The sequence below is a fragment of the Mus caroli genome, chromosome 14, assembly GCF_900094665.2.
Source record: "Mus caroli chromosome 14, CAROLI_EIJ_v1.1, whole genome shotgun sequence".
In the NCBI taxonomy this organism is placed as follows: domain Eukaryota; kingdom Metazoa; phylum Chordata; class Mammalia; order Rodentia; family Muridae; genus Mus; species Mus caroli.
The window spans coordinates 39,175,167-39,186,910 of NC_034583.1; the positions used below are offsets into that span (position 1 = coordinate 39,175,167).

The 11,744-nt window shown below is 44.2% G+C and overlaps 1 protein-coding gene across 1 annotated transcript in view; it reads left to right on the forward strand.

Annotated features, from left to right (window-relative positions):
- Positions 1-6,022, forward strand: part of Mapk1ip1l (mitogen-activated protein kinase 1 interacting protein 1 like) — a 25,461-nt gene extending 19,439 nt beyond the window's left edge. Inside the window, exon 4 of the mRNA XM_021181468.2 lies at positions 2,319-6,022. Within this exon, the coding sequence (XP_021037127.1) occupies positions 2,319-2,330 (12 nt within the window). The 3' untranslated portion in view covers positions 2,331-6,022. The remainder of the gene's footprint in view (positions 1-2,318) is intronic.
- Positions 6,023-11,744: the final 5,722 nt, after the last annotated feature.

The following is an 11,744-nucleotide window of genomic DNA, read 5'->3' on the forward strand; positions in this document are numbered from 1 at the left end:
AAAAAAAAAAAAAGAAAGGTTTTAAAAGAGCAGTTTGCCCATCTTCAGTAATCAAAGACATGAACTAAACACTTTGTTTAATAGAGATTAGAGGTTGAGAACCAATACCTTTATTTCACAAGGTAATTGTTGTACGGGCCAACTTAAAAGCCAGTCTTTTTCTGTAATTATAGTAATATCACAGACCCTGTATCTATCAGACTAATAAAAGATTTACTATTAATAGAAATGTTTATTTGTGGCTGTTTCCCTTTATTCATAGTCCAAAAGACATTTGCCTGATTAGTACTTCCAAAACCCCAATGTCATCATATTCTGATGACGAGTTGCATCAGAATATCCAATGAGTATATAAGGTAATAACAATAATTGAGCTATCCAATCTCCTTTCTTAAATTTGATAATCAACTAATGTAGCTATCATCATCTGAAGTCTTGATAGCATTAGTGTGTAGTAGGGGTTCTCCGGGTTTTCTGAAGGAGGTGATTGTTAGTTGAGGGTAATATAATAAATACAACAAGGATTGAACCATATAGTTGTTGACATCAGGTCTTCCCCTGATTTACTAATTGAGCAGGAAGGGTACGGTGAGCGGTTAGCATTTTATATGGCCTCTGGTATCGGTGAATCCATTCCAAAGGTTTATCTTCTTGTGCTATGTAACACCCAGAGTCAACAGTTCAGTGGGGAAAATAAGTTTAAAGGCAGTGAAGACTCCACACTATACACAAATGGTTTTGTAGTCTGGAATCAGATTTCTGCAGTTCTTCCTTTGCCTCTCAGTAGGTGAGCGCTGCTCAATGCCTTCTCTCCTTGTAGAATTTTACATAAATTGTTTTAGTGCGTAATTAGGTATTCCTAAAGAAGTGCATAGCTGATAACTATCTCCTAATGATCTTTGAAAGTTGTTTTTAAATTGTCTTGTGTGATGAGTGTTTCTTGTGGTTTAACAGTTCTATTAACTAGTGTTCCAAATATTGCATAGTATCTGTTCTGTGTACCTTTTCAGGTGCAATAAGATGCCCATTTGTATGTAGCATATCGTGAGTCCTGTCAACCGGGTTGTAGCTCTTCCTTTCTGGAGGTGGCTAACGGTGTTCATGCATATAATATAAGCCTAAGGGAAAGGCTGCCTCACAGGAACTAAAACCTCTCCTATGCAGTATTGACACATAGCAGGGGATTTTGTCAAGCCTTGAGATAATACAATCCATTGATAAGGAGAGAATTCCAGGGAGAAAAAGAATTCTGTGTGCCCATTTTCCAGCTGTTCTGAGTGACTGGTGAAGACTCCGTAGCTTTGCAGCCAATTTTGCTCTGTGTCTGTAGGTTCCCACATTTCTACAAAATTTCGGAAAGTCAATAGCATTTTCCATCTGAGGTGTAATTACTCCTTGGTGATCTTCATTGGATTATCAAAAGCCAGCTGTTGACTAAGAACTTGATCTTGCTCCTTCCTCTCTGACTCAGTTCTCAGGAGCATCTTTCTGGCTTCCTGTGAAATCAGCATAGCACTCAGAGGGACCTTGTATGCGTGTTACAGACTAGACAAGGGGTCAGATCCCGATGCAGTTTTTATCCAAGCAACTGTAGCTCTGTCCTGAACGTGGAAGAGCTGCTGGAGGTATGTCATGTGACTGATGCTTATTGTGGACACCAGGAGTACTTGCAGGCAATCTGATAGTTACGATTGCAGTACTTGCGCTCCTCCTTTTTAAAGAAAATGATGTGCACGCTCTGCATCAGACATGGCCTCCGCTGTCTTCTGCACCATTATTCTCAGTCACCTATGAGCATCCCTGACTTTGGATTCCTGTTCTGAGCTCCATGTGTCACTCGCTGCCCTAGAGCAGTGGCTCCTGGGAGAATGGAATTGATAAATGAGGTGGCTTAAAGTCTCACAATCACCAAATTTAATCAGAGCATCAGATAGTTTATACTCTGGGGTTTAAGAAGATTTATGTAAATGTACCAATTATAAGCCTCCCGTGGTGGAGCAAGCTGAAGGCAGCAAAAACGTTTTCCATAGAGGCATATAAAGAAATAACAATAGCCAGTTGTAATGGATAATCTGAAGTGAACTCCTATCTGCTACATCTGGGAGGGGCACAAAAGCAGAATCTAAGAACAATTCCTTGTGTTTTGAAGAAACAGGTCACAAGACTCCTGTCTCGGTTTCTTTCTTACAGGCACTCAGAAATCTCACATGATTCCAATTTTGAGCCCTGTTCTGACAGTTACTCTGCTGGTTCTGGTGTTCACAGAGACCCACAATTATAGAAGTTGATTTTTTTTTTCCCCTTTTTTTCTGTTGCAGTCTTACCATTAAGTTGACAGTGGATGAAGAGATGGCGCAATGCTTTTTGAAGTACATGTGTATGCACGAGAAAGCATATATAATGGCTGGTTTCGCTGTTGGTTGAGGGCATTTGTGAAAGAACTTTGCACCTCAGTTCCTGCTTCATGTGTTTGGATATGTAGAACATCACGTGGGTACAATCAGATAAATGTAGAAGTGAATCATTCAAGTGTGCTTAATGTGATTATGTGTATTGAATAACATTTGATAATATTTGTTTAAAGCATAACTATGCCCTGAAAATCTAAAATAACATGGATTATTGTTAGAATCTACATCTTAATTGACAACATCAAGTACTTTTTATAATCACACCACCACCACCACTGCACCCCACAGAACCAAGAACAATCACTTAATTGAAATATGACTCCTCAACATTTTGAGCTCCTCCTACCTACACAAACCTGGCCCTCTTACTGTATTTATCTATGTAACTCTGTGTGTGTGTGTGTGTGTGTGTGTGTGTGTGTGTGTGTGTGTGTGTGTGTNTGTGTGTGTGTGTGTGTGTGTGTGTGTGTGTGTGTGTGTATGTGTGTGTGTATACTAAGTTTAATTCAACCATTATATCCAGTTCTCTCCTATCAAGATTGCTTCATGATCTAAGGACAGATTCTTGCTCTGACGGAGCTCTAGAGGAATACTGGCACCAAATGCACCTGGAGTTGGAAGTTTTACTCTGGTAGTCAGACTGCCCGTGCTGATTCCAGCCTCAGGAAGAAATAAGGAAAATGGGCGAGATGAGTAAGGCAGCCCTGTTAAACTGTCGCTGCCTTGGGTCCTCCACCCTCCCAGCCAACTGAGTAGCAAGGCCAGCACACCGATGTCACATGCTATATGCCTTCTTTACTATCTAATTTTGGAATTTACAAATCATTGTTTCCTTAAGATAGCAATTACAAAAGGTGGTTCGTTTCTATCATTACATTATTTCCTTGTAAGTTAGACAAGTTACTGGTCTAATGAGATGGTCAGAACTCCAGCAGGGCTTTTGGCTGTGCACTGGAGGTGTGGGCTTTGGCATTTTGGTGTAGTCTGCTTCTTGCATCTTCTCTTCTCACCCTGCCAGTCTGGGCCTGAGGGTTTCCANCTTCCGGTCAGATCTAGAGTCTTCACCCTCACAGCAAAGCGTGACTCTTGAGCTTNTTTGGGAGTACAGAGCTATGGGGGCAGTAACTGCTGACCCAAAAATATCGCTGGTCTTCCCACCACGTGGGTTAAAACAGACTTATCAAAGACACCTTCCTAATTAAGCCCGGAAACTTGGCTCGAGTGCATTCGATGCCAGCTTTTTTTTCTGGAGCTCTCAGCAAGAAACCTGTCCTCGGAGCTCAGTGCCATTTTGAGAGAAACATTTTGTTATTTTGGCAGAACTAGGTATAATGGTTAAATTAAACTTACTAATACAAGTATGTCACTAAAAGATAAAAAGAGGCCCCAGCTGTAGGTAGAGGATTTGTCCTCTAGGGTATGTTTGAGGTTCTTCCATTGGTTTCTCTATTGGATGCCATCCTATTAGGCTTTCCTGAAGTAACACTTCTTTTGGACTCCCACAAAGATTGCTGGTTCTCCCCTGGGAGCTTCTTGGATATGGAGCCCGACCTGCCAGCCTGAGTATTGGAGCCCTGGAACATTGTCACTGCCCTGCCTACCTACGTAACTCTAAGCCAATAATTATCAGTTGCCAAGTTCATCAGCCAGTGTGGGGTTTGGTGTTCTTTGTAGGGTCATTGGTGTTCTTGTTAGTGGAACTTAATAGCCCACCCTGTGTGGTGTGCTCTCAATGGTACTTCCATTAAACCCTGGTTTTTTAGGACTTTACAACTGAATAATTGGGAGTTACTGGGTTTATCNTTATTTAATGTAAGAGTGGAAATCAAAGGGATAGCAGGTTTTCTTGTTTTTTATTTGTTTTCAGAACATGTCTCTTGTTGCCTTAAGGGTAGGGTGTTTCTGGGTTTCAGGAAAGAATCAAGAAAAGCAAAAATAAAATGAATAACCAGTAGCCAAATGAGGAAAATTATCTGGAAAGGATTTTCTGTTTTGTTTTAACCTAAGAATAATCCTGCTTTCAGAACAAACAGTGTAGGCCATGACTGGTCTACTGAGAAGACAGATAGATTGTCAGTAAGTGGTCTTAAAGGAGTCAATTATAGAATTTGTTGACATGGCCTCAATAATTCTTAAATAAGTACAATAAAGATAGTCAAGATGTGTACAAGGATAGTTTTTGTGAAGTTGAAGTCTTTGGTTTTGTAATGTTTGGTTCTTTACAAAGCCTCCCTCCCTCCCGACCTTGTTGGTTTTGCTNTCAGTGGTGGTTAATGTCTATTTCTCATGCCACACCTCACGGGTGGCCTCACCTAGACAGCTTTTGGAAACTGGATTGGAGATAGCCCCACCCTGTTTCTGGTAAGATACTGCCTCAGTTTCAGTGGTTGCCTACACTTATCAACTGGTGCCATGTATTCCTCAAAATGCCAAGATTACAAACTCTGCAAGTTTCACGGGCCTTTGAATCCTTCCAGCGTTTAGAGAAGCAGGCGCCTAACTGAACCAGCTGCTAGAGAACAGTGGATGCTTTGGGGGAAAACATCGGAACTTTCAGAATTCTGCCAACGGAAACAACAATGGACAATGGCAATTGGGACTGAGATTTCCTGCTTGCTTCTAGCTGCAGAACCCATCTCAGGACTGACCCTGTCCCGTGTGCACATCCAGGATGGAGCTCTTGTCCCTGTGCTCAGGAGCTTCCTGGTGGGGCCACCAGTACAGCCACCAGAGGAAAGGGGATTTGCGATAGCTCTCAGAGAGGAGAGCAGGCTGTCCTGGGCATTTTAAAAAATGTGGCATTTGGGTTTTTTCTTTTTGTTTTTTGTTTTTTGAGGCGGGGTCTCGCCACATAACTCTGGCTAACCTGAAACTATGTAGTTGAAGAAATCACAAAAAACTTTCTGTTTCTGTCTCCCAAATTCTGAGATTAAAGGCATGTGGCTGGCTTAATAAACTGGTTGTGTGTGTATATATGTAAATGAATATCTTTCATGAGCCACGTGTGGTGTTGCATGCCGTTGATATCCCAGCACTTGGGAGGCAGAGGCAGTCAGATCTCTTAACACAAGGACAGCTTGGTCTACAGAGAATTACAGGGCAACCAGGGTTATACAGGGAAATGAAGTCTCACAAAACCATCATTCCAAGGTTGTAGTGTTCATCAGTGCAACTAGTCAAGTGTACAATATAACAGGATTGTTTCCCGTTGGTCTGGATAAAGGCCCAGCTGCCACTGGTTGACACTGACCTCATGAAGTGGACACTACTTTTTATATGTGCTCTGTAAGAGGTTTTGTAATACTTTTTTTGGGATTATGATTTTTTTCACTTATTGAATAATGTCAAATTTGATGTATTTTACAGTCTATGCATTTTAAGTTAAGCTGCCTGAAGTGTGGTTTGAGACATGTATGTTTATATTGTAAGCAATGGAAGATACTAGGTTTTGTCACCTGCTGCTGTATTTGGAAACAAAGACAAATGTCGCCTGAAGAAGTAATTATAATTAGAAGTAGGCTATTGATGTGATCATTGATATTTTTGAGGTAAACTTGTTTGCTTTTGTGTGTAATACCTGAAAGCTTTTTTAAGAAAATGTATTTTCGTGATTTCCTGGTTTCTTTGTGTATTTTATTACCTGGGCCCAATTCTAGGCTTCCCTAAACAAGTTCAGAGCCCTCTTAGTTCCCTGTTTGTAGTAATAAAGAAAACAAGGGTTGCAATACCTGTTTGCATGTGACCTGCATTCTCTAAGGAGCGCTACCAGGCAAAAACTCTTCAGCACAGGATGCCAGCCAGTCGCTATGGTTAGGACTGCCCCCAAGGCAAGGCCACCAGAGTTCTCTACCTAAAGTCAGGGGACTATATGCCTCCCACTCCCCTTGGCCATCATCCCCACTTTCTCTTATAAACAGTGACTCCTTTTGCTTTGTCACACATACAGTAGAGTCAAGTCACATTAAGCCCAGTATACTTGGTCCTTTCTTTGAAAGTTAGCCAGCCTCACAACTGTGTGCAAATGGGCTAAGAGGGAAAGTTTTGACCTTTTAAAGTAAACTCGGAGTGTGTATGATATTCTGTGTGCCTGAAAGTCCCACCTAAAATAGGCCAAGAAGAAGGGAAATCCCACCTGGAGCTGGGCCCAGTTGGTTGGATTGGCTTTCTCATTGTGAAATGGGTGTTATTTATCACCATAAAACTGAAACCTAACATGACCACATTTATTCAGATACACACACACACACGAATCTAATGCCAAGAGAGCTACATGATCCACCCAGTAACATTTATTTCTGTGGTACCAGATTTATTAACTTTATGTATATGAGAACAATGTAGCTGTCTTCAGACACACCAGATCCCATTACTGATGGTTATGAACCACTATGTGGTTGCTAAGAGTTGAACTCAGGACCTCTGAAAGCGCTATCCTAACCACTGAGCCACCTCTCCGGCTCATTTTCTTTCTTTCTAGATTTATTTTTGTGTGTACTTTTGCATGTGTCTGAATAGATGCCTCTGGAAGCCAGGGCCCTAGACCTGAAGTTACAGATGCTGAGCTTCCTGGTGTGGGTGCCGGGGACCAAACTTAGGTTCTCTGGAAGAGCAGCAAGTGCTCTCAGCCATGAGGCATCTCTCCCGCCCTTATCTATTCTTAATTGAACAAGTTAAACAGTTCCTTCTGATTCCATTGCAGTGCTCTGGAGTTAAGAGATATGATGGGAAGGGTGGTTTCTTGGCACTGCCACAAGGACAGACCCGCTTCACCTACTTCAAGTACTTACCCATAAGTCGTTTCGAGTGAGGCAAAGATTCCCCATTTGTTATGGGAACTGGTATTGTGCATTACTGCACTGACTCCTGGTTGAAGTTTGCCTGAATCCTAATTGCAGGTTCTATGAATAGCGTGAGCGAGTCTTAGAATGTCCATTTAGACTGCTGGCCCTACTGAAGTCTTGGCTTTTCATAAGGCAAGAGGAAGCTAAAGGGTTGGGAAGATGGTTCCGTGGGTAAAGCACGCACCAGACAAGCATGCGGCGGCTCTGGATTTCAATGCCCAGGACCTCAGTAAAGGCCAGTGTGGTGACCCATGTTCTGCCATATCAAACCTACTGGGATGCAGAAGGATTCCTGGAAACGTGTGCACAGCAGCAAGGAAGCACGGGAGACCACTTCAGGGTGGGAAGATACGGACAGCTGAGGTTTCCTCGAGCACCTACTTGTACATCATGACACACATGAGTGTGTGTGCACAAAAATAGGGCATTGAAACTCTACTGTGTATTGCCTACTAAGCCACCTTTTATGTAACAGTTACTTGTTACATGGTTAGGGATGATAAGGAACAGCGAATCTTCCTTAACGATGGTTTAAGGTAGGTTTAAAGGCAGCTTTTGAGGGGATGGAGGTGACTGAGCAGTCATGAGTCCTGGCTTCCCATCTAGCGGCCCTGGTTTGTTTTCCAGCACCTGTGTAGCAGCTCACCATCTAGGGGATCTGATGTTGGTCTTCTGACATCTGGGCACCAAACACATCTGTACCTCACTAGAAGAAGGGTTAGCGGCTCTTTAGAGCTAACAAGCCGAGTTTAAAAGAAGTTATATAAGCCAGATGGTGGTTACCCACACCTCAGCTCCAGCACTTGGGAGGCAGAGGCAGGCAGATCTCTTGAGTTTGAGGCCAGCCTCGAGTTCCAGGTCTATGCAGAGACTGTCTCAAAAATCGAAAGTGAAGCCGGACGTGGTGGCAACATGCCTTTAATCCCAGCACTTGGGAGGCAGAGACAGGCGGACTTCTGAGTTTGAAGTCAGCCTGGTCTACAAAGTGAGTTGCAGGACAGTCGAGAAACCCTGTCTTGAAAAAAAAACAAAAAGACAAACAAAAAGCAAAGTGATGTAAAACCCCAAGGCCATCTCTCCTGTTAGTGAGACTGCCTGTCCACTGGGCTGTGCCACATACCTACTACACTTTCATGTGCTTCGTTCATGGCTAGTCTGGCTAGACCTTTGTCAAGAGCCATTCTGTCTTGGTTTTGTCCTCTTAGTGTACCCCGAATAGGTGTCAGAGCTCTGGGGATGCTTTTCAGTGAAAAGACTTGTTCACCCGACTTCTTGTGCTGCATTTCCTGTGAGCCATTGGTGGCTCTGGTCATTCCAACACCTGTTAAACTGAGGATGGCATCTCTTGGCTGTTGGGTCCTCAGGAAGAATCAGATGCCTCTGAATTGTCACGTTGGTGTAGTCCTCAGGCTGTTGAACTCCAGTCCCATCACTCCCGTAACAATCTCACAGTTAGGTGGCAGTGCTCTTGTACACTAGGAAATTGGCTTTGTAGGATGGAGCTTACTGTCACAGCTGTCCCTCCCACCTACCGTTCACACTCTGCCCTTGCCATCTGTAGCATCTACTCATTGAACATCCCAGAATGGGTAATTCTTCACATAGACCTCCGTGTTGCAAATGACATCTGCCTCACCATGCAGACTGCATGTGACTGATACAAGCAGCTGGATGTCAGGTTGCATGCAAATGGCACCTCAAAATCCTCCAAGCTTGGCTGTCTGTTAGCTGCCAGTGCCTTTCATGGATAGAACTCAGAAATTGCACTTTATTCATCAGGAAAGGTCTCACTCTTACAAGACTTGTATAAAGAAAGGCTTAGCATCACCAGGGAGGGAGGGGTTTGCAGCTGGGAGAAGTACATGGAGAATTGATAGGCTTCGGTGTGATACACCATTGAGTGGGTCAGTGCAGTACAAAATCAGACATTCAATATGATGCTCGTTTGTGTGCACACTGGCACAGTTTTAAAAAGCACATGGAGGGGATAGAGATGAGTCAGTAGTTAAGAGCACTTGGATGCTCTTCCAGAGGGATCCAGATTGGGTTCTCAGCACAGATCAGGCAACTCACAGCCACCTGCAAGCAGCTTGGGTGGATCTGATGTCTTTTGGTGTTTGTAGGCACTGGGGTCAGAGGGGATACGTTCACACAGGCACACATACACATGGTAAATCTAAAAGGTATATGGAGCCTCAACATGTAATTGCTGAAGAGAATCTGCAATAGCGCGTCTCTGTAATTCTAGCACTTTGGAGGAGTCTAAGATCAAGGCCAGCCTTTTTTACACAGCAAGAGCCTGTCTCCAATAAATCATACATACCATAAAGCCCTAGTTTCTCTTGCATAAAGAAAGACAAATAGCCAGGCGGTGGTGGGGCACGCCTTTAATCCCAGCACCTGGGAGGCAGAGGCAGGCGGATTTCTGAGTTCGAGGCCACCCTGGCCTACAGAGTGAGTTCCAGGACACCCAGGGCTATACAGAGAAACCCTGTCTTGACACACACACACCCAAAAAAGAAAGACAAATAAACATAACATCCGTGGTAAATGATTCTTGAGCAGGAAGCAGTAGCATGAGGCCATACCTAGCATTTTTTTCTTCCTTTTAGTTAATTGCCTTAACACAATTTTAAAGAATATGAGCATACAGGGTCTTCTCCCCAGGGATGGGCTCAGCCTGATGTTTGTCTGACACCAAGACATGTTCTTGAGAAAGAACATCAGTGAGTCATGGCCCAGCGTGCCACGCCCAGCCCTAGCCACATGAAGAAACCATTGTGAAACACTCTAGCCTGTTAGGCCTGGTGTTGGAGAGAATAAGAGACTGGGTGTAGCCCTGCAAACACAGGAGACAGTGGGGTGGTGCTTCTCATTGCAGTACTAAGGGTACGTGGAGGAAAATGATAAGAGCCCATATTCTTCATCCTGATTGTGTCCTGGTGTCACTGCTCACTAGTACATCACATTGAGCAAGTCACTTAGCTCAATACGTCCACCATCATTTGTTCAGCTCTCAGACCAAGGTTGCAGTAACCACCTGACTGCATGGAGTTCTGTGAGTTAAGTAAGCCTCATAACCACTGAATGTCAGGTGTCACACAAGCTTATCTGGAGGCTGAGCGGGGGGTTTCTGGCTCAGGCTTGTAAAACTGAAGAATCCAGCCAAGGAAACGTGAGAGCAGAGCCCACTGTCCAGTGTGATGTCACCAGTGTGGGAAACAGAGTGAGCCTCACTGCTGCTTGGCTACTGCTTGTAGCACTGAGTCAAACAGCCTCTCAAAACCCCCTCATCAGAGCTGGTGAGATGGCTCAGTGGGTAAAAGCACCCAACTGCTCTTCCGAAGGTCCGGAGTTCAAATCCCAGCAACCACATGGTGGCTCACAACCATCCTTAACGAGATCTGACTCCCTCTTCTGGAGTGTCTGAAGACAGCTACAGTGTACTTACATATAATAAATAAATAAATCTTTAAAAAGGACGGAGGCACTTTAAGCTACTTAGTCCTCAGCCATATTTTCTGAATCAAATCTATGCCCTGATGGTTAGAAGGGAAACAGGTCCAGGTGTGGGTTTTAGAGAAATGTGAAGGGCAAGCAGATGCTGTGTCCCGGGAAGAACCAAGTCTATAGGAGCCATTCGGCCTTGAGTGGGGGCATTCCCACAGACCAGACACTGGTTCATTGGTTCCATTGGTCATCATCCCCATAAACCCAGCCTACAAACATAGCTTGTTTCTTGGCTGCATGCAGCCGAACCATCCCTTCTGGCTGTGTCTGGAAATACAGAATCTGTTCCTCCCACAGTCCCAGGCCCATTAGGAGTTCTAAACACCTCAAGTCAGGATGTGAGCAGTGGTCAAGTTCGTACCCCTAGAGAAGCACTCCAAAGGCTGAAGCAGGGCTGTGAGTTCCAGGCCAGGCCCCAGTGTGATAATCCAACAAGATGAGGGAAAGGCAACAGAAAAGAGACTAAGGGAAGAGGCAGCGTGGTGGCATGCAGGAGGCAGAGTGGGGGCATGGGCGATTATAGGGCAATGGGCTATGCACAAACAGCTTGGTCTCCAGTCCAGTTGAGGTGTGGAACCCCGTGGACCCAGTGGTGATAATTTTCACCTACATTGGATGGAAGGCGTGTCTCATGTCTCCTGGACCTCTGGCTCCTGTCGAAGTTACCGTCCTCACAGCCCCCACAGGAGAAGCATGTGGCTAACAGTCAAGTAGACTATGTCCCAAACTTCTGACCTTCAGGCTAGACTCCTCCCAGTTACCTAGCAACAGCAAGATAACACAGCCCACTCCTCACTCTCTTAAGCTTTTACTCTCTCTCTCTCTCTCTCAGCTTTTACCTCTCTCTAAGCTTTCTTACTCTCTAGCCTTTCTTCTCTCTCTCCTTTTCCTCCTTCTCCCCTCTTGGCCATGGCTAGTCTCTTTCTCTTTCTACCTTTTCTCTTTCCCCCTTCCTTTCTACAATAAAGCTCTAAAACCATAG